General features: G+C 50.3%; 1 protein-coding gene across 4 annotated transcripts in view; it reads left to right on the top strand.

The window, feature by feature from the left end:
* The window catches only part of HDX (highly divergent homeobox), a 74162-nt gene that overhangs the window by 43260 nt on the left and 18389 nt on the right, over positions 1 to 12513 (top strand). For 3 of the 4 annotated variants that reach the window (XM_039912341.1, XM_029067469.1, XM_029067468.2), the window contains 2 exons: positions 4012 to 4158; positions 6389 to 6596. In XM_039912341.1, the coding sequence (XP_039768275.1) occupies positions 4012 to 4158; positions 6389 to 6596 (355 nt within the window). Of the gene's footprint in view, positions 1 to 4011; positions 4159 to 6388; positions 6597 to 7391; positions 7460 to 12513 lie in introns of all 4 variants that reach the window. The other variant, XM_039912342.1, reaches the window with a different exon arrangement.

Genomic DNA, 12513 nt, shown 5'->3' with positions numbered 1-12513 from the left:
TTGGACGGAGAGGAAGGGGCAGATTTTGACCATGTTGTGAAGGTAGAACTGACAGGATTTAGTGATGGCTTGAATATGTAGGTTGAAGGAGAGGGAGGCGTCAAGGATCATGCCAGGATTACGGGTGTGTGAGACAGGAAGGGTGGTGGTGTCATAAACAGTGTTGGGAAAGTGAGCGGGAGGACAGGGTCTAGGTGGGAAGATAAGATGTTCCGTTTTAGCCATATTAAGTTTGAGGTGATGAAAAGACATCCAAGTAGAGATGCCGTCCTCTCCCGAGTGCTTAGTACAGTGTCCTGCACACAGTAGACTGTCAGCTCCCAGAGGGCAGGGATTGAGTCTCCTACCTCTGCTGTCCTCTCCTGAGCACTCAGGAGAATAATATTAATAATAATAGCATTTGTTAAGTACTTACTATGTGACAAGCACTGTACTAAGCACTGGGATAGATACAAGCTAATCAGGTCCCACATGCGGCTCACATTCTAAGTAGGAGGAAGAACACAGGTACTGAATCCCCCTTTGGCAGATTAGGGAAGTTGAGTGACTTGTCCAAGGTCACCTAGCAGGTAGATGGTGGAGCCAGGATTAGAGCCCCGGTCCTCAATCTAATAATCATTTCACTTAAGAGTCACGCAGCAGAGGAAGGTAGGGACTTGACTGTGGGTAAACAAACTCAGGACGACAGAAGAGCTGAAGGATGTCAAGTCTAACCGCAGCCTGTTATCTTTCATCTCTTGGATTTGCCGTTAACAAGGATGTTGTCTCTGGAGATTCCAATCCAGTTTTGAATCACAGAGATGCTTAATTAGGACTTCGAGGCTGTCTCACTGAAGAGATGACTTTCTTTCATCTCTCTCTCTATCATCGGTACGGAATTGGAGAAGCCAAGAACCCCGAAAAACCACTGGACTCCTGATCCCGTGGCCCAGTCTGACCGATTTCTCCTAGTCGATAAATCAGTCAGTCAGAGGCATTTGTCTAGACCGAAGTCTCCTTGTGAGTGGGGAATGTGTCTGCCAACTCCGTTTTATTGTCTTCTCACAAGTAGCTCTGCACACAACGTCTATCGATTGATTGCTTGCTTTTCATTGGCATCCCTGTGGATGCTTTTCATTTTCCTCTTGCCTTTGTGTAATTTGAGAGAAGACCTAATTTTAAAGAGCAGAAAAAAAAATTCAAGTAATTCTTCCCAGACAAGAGAGTACTTCTTGTTCTTAATAAATCCCAAAGGAGGAAACATCCCAACTTCCCTCGGTAGCCTGTCACAGGATTAGACGTCCCTGTCGTTTCTGGGTTTTTATTGAGGTCTCAAGTCTCGCCTTCGGACTGCAGCCTAAACCGTGATTTTTCTCCTTCTGTCCTCAAAGGCGGCGGAGGAGAACATTCGGTCCCCGCCTCCCACCTAATAACCCTTCGCGAGAACCCTTCAAGGCGATCCTCATCAGCTCCCCCCAGTCTTCTTTCCCGCAGACGTTATCATTCAGTCGGCCTTGACTTTTCCTCAGCGGTTCTCTTCATGTGTCACCTTTTCTCTGAAACACGTGCCTGAGACGAAAGGGAGGAGACTGTGCTACTGATCAGACAGCGGAGGTTCTGAATAGGGCCATGCCATGCCTGCACGGGTCGGCGTGCACAAATTATCAGATATTCACAGCAAAATCCTCTTTGGTTCAGTCACCCACTCGTTTTAGTTTTTGTGTTTTTAAAGCCTGTGCAAAAACGTGATTTTTTGTGGTATTTGTTAATAATAATAATTATGGTACATGCAAAGCACTTACTATGTGCCAAGTACTGTTCAAAGCACTGGGGTAGATACAGGTTAATCAGGCTGGACACAGTCCCTGTCCCACATGAGCTCACACTCTTAATCCCCATTTTACAGATGAGGTAATTGAGGGCCAGAGAAGTTAAGTGACTTGCCCAAGGTCACACAGCAGACCTTTGGCGAAGCCAGGATTAGAACCCATGTCTTTCTGACTCCCAGGCCCATGCTCTATCCACTAAGCCACACTGCTTCTCTTTTAAGCACTTACTACGTGCCGGGGACTGAACTAAACTCTGGGGCAGATACAAGAGCTAATCAGATTGGACATGTTCCATGTCCCACATGGGGTTCACAGTCTTAATCCCCATTTTACAGATGCGGTAACTAAGGCTCAGAGAAGTTAAGTGACTTACTCGAGGTATCTGCAGAATTTGTGTGGGAAGCCATAACTTGTAAATATATATATATAAAATAAAATATGGTATTTTGTGATGGGCTTACTAAGCGTCATATTAAGTGCTGGGGTAGGTACAAGATTATCGGTTCCCACATGGGGTTTATAGTCTAAGCGGGAGGGAGAACAGATATTGAATCCCCATTTTGTAGATGAGGGAACTGAGTCACAGAAGTTAATCAAGTCGGACACAGTCCGTGTTCCACGTGGGCCTTGCAGTCTTAATCCCCGGTTTACAAATGTGGTAACTGAGGCACAGAGAAGCAAAGTGACTTGCCCTCAGTCACACAGCAGACAAATGGGGAGCTGGGATTAGAACCCAGGTCCTGTGACGCCCCTGCACCTGCTCTTTCCACTAGGCTGTGAGAGAATCAGAATCAGAATCCAGTCTTCCCAAGCCACTGACCTTTACTGATCCTTCCTTAGAAACCTTAATGTGTGTGTGCGTCTAGACCTCAGCCCACCTACCTTTTTCTATTTGTTAAACTCTTACTACATACTGGGCACTGTACTGAGCTCTGGGACAGATAGAAGCTAATCAGGTTGGACCCAGTCCGTTCTCCACACGGGCCTCACGGCCTTATTCCTTGTTACAGATGAGGTAACCGAGGCACAGAGAAATGAAGCGACTTGCCCAAGGTCACACAGCAGACAAGTGGCGGAGCCGGGATTAGAGGCTAGAGGCTTAAAAGCGGTGACCGTTTTGCAGTTGACTGTGCCTTTATGTGAATTTGGAGCGTAGTGAGCCCTGAGACTCACGGGGAGTGACGGGAAAAGCATTACCTTAGTAATAACTAATAATATCTGTGGCTTTTGTTAAGCGTTTGCTCCGTGTCAAGCACTCAGGCACTCATGCTCATTATGGACAAGGAACATATCTACAATCTCTGTTGTACTGTACTCTCCCAAGTGCTCGGAACAGTGCTCTGCACACAGTAAGTGTTCAAAAAAATCCATCAGTGGCATTTATTGAGCGCAGACCACTGTACTGAACCTCTGGAAAGTTCTAGGTGGCCTGGGAGTTGGTGGTCTATGTTTCCTGTCCATTTGCAGCTCACTCGTAACTTCATCATAGAGCCTGGTCACTCGAGCTTTCTCTGCCTTGTTCCTTGGCCGTAATATACTTCACACCCATCTCGGTCTCAGGTGGGTCAAGAATTTGAGGAATTACCGAGAAGCGTAAAAGGCTGTCGCCTTCGGAGAAACAGTCATAGCATAATTGCAGGGTTTGGGGGAAGGCTATTGAAAGAGATAATGATAATGATAATTGTGATAATTGTTAAGTGCTTACTATGTGCCAGGCACTGTATTAAGTGCCGGGGTGCACACAGCCAAATCAGATTGGATGCAATCCCTGTCCCACCATGGGGCTCACAGTCTCAATCCCCATTTTACAGATGAGGTAACTGAGGCACAGAAAAGTGAAGTGACTTGACCAAGGCCACACGGCAGACAAGTAGGGGAGCCAGGATTAGATCCCATGACCTTCTGGCTACCAGGACCGTGCTCCATCTACTCTGCCGTGCTGTTTCTTAGCATGAATTAGAAAAATAGTGACAGGAAATAAGCCGTAAGTAGGCCCAAAGCCATCCGGCCGAACTTACCCCAGCAAAAGTAAGCGGTCACTTTCCTAATGGAAGCCGACACGGCAAAGCAAGGTAATGGTGTTGCCGTCCGCCTCAGGGCCCGCAGAGTTGGGGAGGTGGTCTCAGGCTCCCCGCCCATTTGCGATGGTCTGCGGGCGCTCTCTCCAGTGGAGTCCAGGGCGAAACGCTTCTCTGTCCGGCAGCTCCAGGACCGCACCCAGTTCAGCGACCGAGACCTGGCCATCCTCAAAAAATACTGGGACAACGGCATGACCAGCCTGGGCTCCGTGTGCCGAGAGAAGATCGAAGCCGTGGCGGCTGAGCTGAACGTGGACTGTGAGATCGTGCGGGTGAGGACGCGGCGGCGGGCCAGGGGGTGGGGACGGGAAGGTCACCCTCACGGTGGCCACGTGGCCACCGGGCCTGAAGGAGGCGGGGTCAGAGGGCCCAGCTGGCATGTGAGGAACGTATGCCCCGTGGAAGAGCGGAATAGTGGCTGGATCCCGGGCCTGGGAGTCAGAATGACCTGGGATCTAATCCCAGCTCCGCCACTTGTCTGCTGGGTGACTTTGGGCAAGTCACTTCACTTCTCTGGGCCTCGGTTACCTCATCTGAAAAATATAGATTAAGACTGTGAGCCCCATGTGGGACAGGGACCATGTCCAACCTGATTAGTTTGTATCTACACCAGGGCTTATTACAGTACCTTTAACATAATAAGCGCTTCACAAATACCATAAAAAAGAGAGGAAAAGCATTGTTCGTACATATTCATTTGAGCATCTGCTCGGAAGAGCGGAGGATCGCCAGAGCCAAGCCAGGCTACTGCTTTTGCTCCATGACCTAGTCAAATAAAAACAGTAATCACGGCACTCGTTAAGCGCTTACTGTGTTTCAAGCACTGCTCTAAGCACTGGGGAAGATACAAGCTAATCAGGTCAGGTGCAGTCCCTGTCCCACATAGGGCTCACAATCCAAGTAGGAGGGAGAAAGGGTATTGAATCTCTGTTTTCATTCATTCATTCAATAGTATTTATTGAGCGCTTACTATGTGCAGAGCACTGTACTAAGCGCTTGGGATGAACAAGTCGGCAACAGATAGAGACGGTCCCTGCCGTTTGACGGGCTTACGGTCTAATCGGGGGAGACGGACAGACGAGAACAATGGCGATAAATAGAGTCGAGGGAAAGAACATCTCGTAAAAACAGTGGCAACTAAATACAATCAAGGCGATGTACAATTGATTTGTAGGTGAGGGAACAGAAGCCCAGAGAAGTGAAGTGTCTTGCCTGAGGTCATACAGCAGATGAGTGGCAGAGCCAGGATTAGAACCCAGGTCCTCTGCATCCCAGGCCCGGGCTCTTTCCACTAGACCCCACTGCTCCTCACCCACCCAACTCCTTTTCCAAGCCACCATGGAGCATTAAGGTCATTATGTATTTTGCCAGTGGAAGCAGAGAGAGCCTAGCACATTTCTCTGCATTCTGAAAAACTGTAGTCAACCTAAAGGCTGCTGGAATTCAGAGGTGATTCTTTATTGGTCCAGAGGTGCGAATTATCCCAAAGCCCTTTTCCACCTGGGGATCTTTTTCATAACTGCTGCTTGTGTCACTGAATTAGCTTCTCTCTTCCGCCGTCCGATTCACCCTCTTTTTTTTTTTAGGTATTTCTTAAACCCTTACTATGTGCCAGGCATTGCAGTAAGCACTGAGGTAGATACAAGCTAATCAGGTCGGACCCAGTCCCTGCCGCATATGGGACTCACAGTCTTAATCCCCATTTTACAGAGGGGGACGCAGGCCCAGAAAAGTGAAGTGATTTGCCCAAGGTCACCCAGCAGACAAGCTGGGATTAGAACCCAGGTCCTTCTGACTCCCAGGCCCGGACTCAAATGGCAATCGGAGAGACTGCTGGATGGCTGGGAAGTAGGTCTCGAGCTAATTGAGGAGGTGCGGCCCCTTCTAATAATGTTGGTATTTGTTAAGCGCTTACTATGTGCAGAGCACCGTTCTAAGCGCTGGGGTAGATACAGGGTCATCAGGTTGCCCCACGTGAGGCTCACAGATAATCCCCATTTTACAGATGAGGTAACTGAGGCACCGAGAAATTAAGTGACTCGCCCACGGTCACACAGCTGACAAGTGGCAGAGCCGGGAGTTGAACCCGTGACCTCTGACTCCCAAGCCCGGGTTCTTTCCACTGACCCAAGGGCTAGTTGGAAAAGATGCCCGGAGCTGCCTCCTTGGGGAATAGAACAATCTGTTTTCCTCTGAAAGATGTGGCGGATCATCTCCCCCCGGCCAAAAAAAACACAATGGGCTTCATATTGCTTGAACATCTGGATGCTTGGGATAAATATGGTCTTTCTGTGGTTGCGATGTTTTGAAAGGAAAATGCAGCCATCCTGTCGGTGACGCCGCGAATCTCGGAGAAGTAAATGGTCTCCTTGTGTCCGTTTGGCCGCTGCTCTCTGTAGCATCCCGGCCTCGCTCTCCGCGGTGGCTTCCACCCCCTCTGCCCGGCCCAGCTTTGTGTCTCCGGGTGCGTTCAAGGCTTCCTTCTGTCTTTCTCTCCCAAAGACTTGGATTGGGAACCGAAGAAGAAAATACCGCTTAATGGGGATTGAAGTCCCGCCCCCGAGAGGTGGCCCCGCCGACTTTTCCGAGCAGCCCGAGCCCGGGCCGAAGCCCGCCCTGACCCCCGGGGAGGAAGCGGGGCCGGACCACGGGGAAGATAACGACCGGAACGACGAGGTGTCCATCTGCCTGTCGGAAGGAAGCTCTCAAGGTGAGGGGCCCCTTGCCGTCGGTCTGCAGCCTGGGTTCCCCAGGGGGCCCGGTCCTCCCGAGAGGCGTGAGCCGTATTTGCAGGCGGGCCCCGGATCTCACCCGTCTAATAATAATAAGAGTAATAGCAATAATGATAATTGTGGTATTTATAAAGCACTATGTGTCAGGAACTATACTAAGCTCTGGGGTCGATAGAAGGTAATCGGTTTGGACACGTAGGGCCCACAGTCTTAATCCCCATTTTACAGATGGGGTAACTGAGGCACGGGGAAGTGAAGTGACTTACCCGAGATCACACAGCAGACACATGGCGGAGCCGGGATTAGAACCGAGGGCCTCGTGACTCCCAGGCCCGGGCCCTATCCATTAAGCCACGCTGCCTCTTCCTTGGTTCATTCAGTCGTGAACCCTGTCCGGAACATCCCCAGCTCCGGTTAAGGTGCCAGAACTCGACGGAGCCAGGAGGCGCCACCCGGAGAGGTATTTTTCTCCAAAAAGACAAATCTCTTGAGCGTTGTGTAGTTAGAAGGCTCTGCGGGGAGGGTGACTCAGTCTCCGAGGAGCAGACCTTTGGAATCTCCGGGGATTGAGCCGCAAGAGGAACAGTCATCGGCAGAATAATTATAGGGCTTTTGAATCTATGGGACCCACACAGAATTCTCCTAGCAACAAAGGAGCGGGAGATATTTATATGCCAACTTAGAGAATGTTTCTCGCCCAGACTTATTTTCCAATCTAGGACCGTGAGATGAGGCGCGTTCATTCTAATGAGAACCTATTTATAACTCGAAAGGTACACGTGGCTTTGGAGGAGCGATAAACCACCCCAGACCAAGTGTCCGAAGTCCAACTGTGCATCAGGTGCGCTCCCTGACATGGCCAACAGTCGAAATCACTCTATCAACAGCTTCAAACTTCCAGTAGACGCTGTTAGAACTGGAGCTGGTTTGGGAAGGTAGGGTGGGCGGCAGTTTGGGAGTCTAGGACGGTCACCTCCGGCTCCTGTAAGATCGGCTGAATTCGGGAAAAGCGACGTGGCTTAGTTTAAAGAACGTGGGCTTTGGCGTCGGAGGTCATGGGGTCTAATCCCGCCTCTGCCACTTGTCAGCTGTGTGAGTTCGGGCAAGTCGCTTAATTTCTCTCTGCCTCAGTTACCTCATCTTTAAAATGGGGGTTAAAGACTGTGAGCCCCACGCGGGTCAACCTGATTACCTTGTATCCACCACAGTGCTTGAAATAGTGCTTGGCACATCGTAAGCGCTTAACAAATGCCATCATTCAACCACCTAGTTGTTTGACTTTCAGAGATTTTTTTATGGCTTTGCATTTGTTTTTTTGTTTGTTTGTGTTAATGGTATTTGTTGAGTGCTTACTATGTGCCAGACACCGTACTAAGCACCGGGATAGATACGTGATAATCAGGTTGGATACAGCCAATGTACCACCTGGGGCTTACAATCTGAATCTGCCTTTTACAGATGAAGTCACTAAGGCACAGAGAAGTGAAGTTAAAGCCCTACCGAGAGCTCACCTCCTCCAAGAGGCCTTCCCAGACTGAGCTTCCCCTTTTTCCTCTGCTCCCTCTGCTCCCTCCCCTCTTCCCCCCTTCACCTCCCCTCAGCTAAGCCCCCTTTCCCCCCTTTCCCTCTGCTCCTTCCCCTCCCCTCAGCACTCTGCTCATTTGTATACATTTTTATTACCCTGTTTACTTTGTTAATGAGGGGTCCATCCCCTTGATTCTCTTTATCGTGATAATGTTGTCTTGTTTTGTCCGTCTCTCTCCCCCGATTAGACTGTAAGACCGTCACTGGGCAGGGATTGTCTCTATCGGTTGCCGGATTGTACGTTCCAAGCGCGTAGTACAGTGCTCTGCACATAGTAAGAGCTCAATAAATACTATTGAATGAATGAATAAATTTGCCTAAGGTAACACAGCAGACAGGTAGTGGAGCCAGGATTAGAACCGAGGTCCTCTGACCCCCCAGGCCCGTGCTCTTTCCACTAGGCCACGCTGCTTCCAGTTCAGGTTCCGCTGGATCAATATAGAATCCGGCTACCTGTGTTCAATATTCCTATCCTGTACTACTAAGAATGCCTGGTCCAGATTACCGAGAGTTTAGGTCAGCGAGCCGGCGTGGGTTCTCCGTAATTCCCGAGACCAGCCACGAGCCGCAGGTTGAAAAGGTGAAGGCCAGAGTCGGGCCAGGATGGTTCAGCCATTGCCAGTCCGTCATGGACCCCGTTGTCAGCTGGCCTTAGCGTCAAAACCATGAAGGCGAATTGAACACGATCTCTATGAGAACTGAAGTCAGCCAGCCAGACTCTCCGCAGTTTCTCTCTGCGGTTCTTTAAAGCCTCATCAGAAAATGAAACAGAAGCACGTTCGATGTTCTCCTTGGGGTGAAAAGAACCCCCGTTCAGAAAGCTCCCCCAGAGCTCCTCTAGATGGAAAGCTCATTATGGGCAAAGGAACGTATCCACCAACTCGGTTACAGTCTATTCATTCGTTTATTCATTCAGTACTATTTGACTTGTATCTACCCCAGCACTTAGAACAGTGCTTTGCACATAGTAAGTGCGAAACAAGTACTGTAATTATTATTCTGTTCTGTTGGGGTTTTTTTTTTTAATACCATTAGAGAAGAAGAGGGAAGAGTCGTCATAAACCTGTAAAGTACTTGCCATGTGCCGATCGCAGGGGTGGTACAAAGATGATTAGACTGCAAGCCCATCAGTGGGCAGGGACTGTCTCTATCTGTGGCCGCTTAGTACATTCCAAGCGCTTAGTACAGTGCTCTGCACATAGTAAGCGCTCAATAAATACTATTGAATGAATGAATTTATTGAGCGCTTACTATGTGCAGAACACTGTACTAAGTACTTGGAATGTACAATTTGGTAACAGATAGAGACAATCCCTGCCCAGTGACGGGCTCGCAGTCTAATCGGGGGAGACAGATGGCAGAGCAAAACAGAACGAAATAAAAGCAAGGCAACATTATCACGATAGAGAGAATCAAGGGGATGTACACCTCATTAACAAAATAAATAGGGTAATAATATATACAAATGAGCACAGTGCTGAGGGAGTGTGCTCTCCCTTGCGTTTAGTACAGTGCCCTGTGCACAGCAAGCACTCGATAAATGCCACCGATTGATTCTGAACCTTTTGTCCTTCAGTCATCCAATCCAATAATCTTTGGGTTGAAAGTGTGTTGCAGTTCTGGGTCCGGACCGGAGTAATACCATCTAATCAAAGCGATCGCAGACCGTTCTTGCCCTGGACTCGCGCAGAGATTTCAGCAGCAAAGATGTGGCTTGGCGGATCCCGGCCGCCCAAAATGCAGGCCGTCGGCCCAGTTGGGATTCAAAGGCTGCAGCCTCCTCTAGACTGTAAGCTCCTTGTGGGCAGGGAACGTGTCCACCAACTCTGGTAGATTGTACTCTCCCAAGTGCTCAGTCCAGTGTTCTGCACTCCGTAAACGCTCGATAAAGACCATGGATTGATTGCAGGACTTGAAATTAAGTCAGAACAGTTAAGGAAGGGGGTGTCCCAGGGCAGACGTCTTCAAAGCCAAGTGCTCTTTGAGGCCATTTCTATCCACGGATACTGGAAGGATCGGAGAAAACCTGGCCAGAAAGTTGGGATGGGGCGGGGAGGGGGGAGAAGCAGCAGAAGCAAGTGAACATGATTCATCACTGGCGTCTCTAATAGCAGGCATCTGGCAAGAGTCCTCGTCCTTGTAGGCGGGAGCTTTGATGGCCCGAGGCTTGCTCGCTTTCAGTGACCCGGCTGTCACGAGAAGTCAAGCGCTCAGAGAATCGGACTGGTGAGCAGCTAGGATGAAATAGAGCAAAACGCACCCATCGTGCCCAGGGAAACTGCCTTTGACCTCTCCGTACTGGGTAGGTAGAGGCAGGGAAGGCGCGACTTAATTGTCGAGTGGGAGAATTGACGTTGAAGGAGGGCGACCCGGTGTTTCAGGAAGAGGTGACTAAGCATCCCTATTAGTTTATTTTCTATTTCAATAGCCAACTGTGGGCACGAAGAGGTGCACGTTTGCTTTTTGATGATATTATGATTAAGCTAAAACCTGGAGACGGGGCGGCTGGGAGAGGATATCATTTGCTTTCTTTAATTTATGGACCCTTAAAAAGCTGATGTTCAACCTTCCAATCCATCAGCTCGAGCCCGAAACACTACAGTTGGAAAATAAGGGGGGGAACAGTCGTTCATTCGATCGTATTTATTGAGCGCTTACTGTGTGCAGAGCACCGTACTAGCGTTTGGGAGGGCACAATATAAAAATATAACGCTAACCTTACCTCTGTGCCTCGATCTCCTCTGTCTCGCCGCCGACCCCTTGCCCACAACCTGCCTCTGGCCTGGAACGCCCTCCCTTCTCAAATCCGACAGAATGACTCTTCCCTGCTTCAAAGCCTTACTGAAGGCACATCTCCAAGAGGCCTTCCCTGACTTAACCCCCTTTTTCCTCTTCTTCAACTCCCTTCTGCGTCGTTCTGACTTGCCCCCTTTATTCATTCCCCGCTCCCAGCCGCACAGCACTTACGTTCAGATCTGTCATTTATTTATATCTATTAATGTCTGTCTCCCCCTCTAGACCGTAAGCTTATTATAGGCAGGGAGTGCGTCTGCTTATTGTTGTATTGTCCCTCCCGAGTGCCGAGTACAGTGCTCTGTTCACAATAAGTGCTCAATAAATACAGTTGAATGAATGACAGATTCCCTGTCCACAGTGAGCTTACAGTCTAGAGGAACAGATAGTGTACAGTGCTGAGAGCAGGAGGATTGCCTGAGATCACGAGCCCTGAGCCGTAACCGTTGAGGATCGTCGTTCCTCAGTCAAATTTGCTACCTCCGGCCGGGCGACCCCCTCACCTCACCGTAGAAGCAGTGACGGCGAGGAATAGGTGGGCGTCCGCCGGGGCCGAGCCATTGAGCGGTGGGGAGGTTTCTGACCGAGGGGCCCCCCGGGGTGTCCCAAGAGGTGGGTGGGACCAGCAGGAAACCTGAGAACAGCCGGGCCCCGTGGGCACCGAAAGCGGGCAAGGTGACAACTGCCGGGCCGTGGCACCGCGGCCCAGCTTCGCCTCCGGGCAGGGGTCGCCTCGACCCGTCCGCAACCTCGCTCGCTTCACCTGGCCGCGGCCCGGCCCGGCACGTCTCCTTGCTAGTTGGCTCCCCTTACCTCGACGGGCACCCGACGGGCAGAGGGAGAGAGCAGGAGCAGCACCACACAAAACACCAGCTCTCTAACCACCCCCAGGCAGTTTCCTGGCCCCAAAACCTTCCTGTTATCCACCGAGGCGGATTCGGCGTTCATAGGCCAGGGAGGGGACGCCATCGTGTGGGCAATGAAATGGCCTTTTGAGGAAGCCGAAGGACGTGGGCTTTCCCTTCATTTTCCCGCCTGTCTTGGATCTGCTTGTGTCAGTTCACCAGCCACGAAGGTAGCCACTCTCCAACACTCCTTCAGGCCACTAAAAGCCTTCATAGCCACGAGGGAGCTGGGGGAGCTGGTTCCAAATGGGTTGAAACACTCAGGGGCTGGAGACTCTTTCGATGCTACTTCCTGAGGTGATTCACGCTGAAGAGAAGCAGCGTGGCTGAGTGGAAGGAGCCCGGGCTCGGACGTCAGAGGACGTGACTTCTAATCCCGACTCTGCCACTCGGCTGCTCGGTGACCTGGGGCAAGTCGCTTCACTTCTCCGAGCCTCAGTTTCCTCATCTCTAAAATGGGGATTAAGTGCCCGTTCTCCCGCCTACATAGACGGTGAGCCCCTTGTGGGACAGACACCCTGTCCATCCGAATTGTCTCGTATCTATCCCGGATCTAAGTACAGTGCTTATCACATAGTATGCATTTAGCAAATACACAATTATCATCATTATT

This window comes from Ornithorhynchus anatinus, chromosome 6 (genome assembly GCF_004115215.2).
Source record: "Ornithorhynchus anatinus isolate Pmale09 chromosome 6, mOrnAna1.pri.v4, whole genome shotgun sequence".
Classification (NCBI taxonomy): Eukaryota; Metazoa; Chordata; class Mammalia; order Monotremata; family Ornithorhynchidae; genus Ornithorhynchus; species Ornithorhynchus anatinus.
The sequence above is the reverse complement of the archived record's forward strand: the minus strand, read 5'-3'. Positions and strand labels throughout refer to the sequence as shown.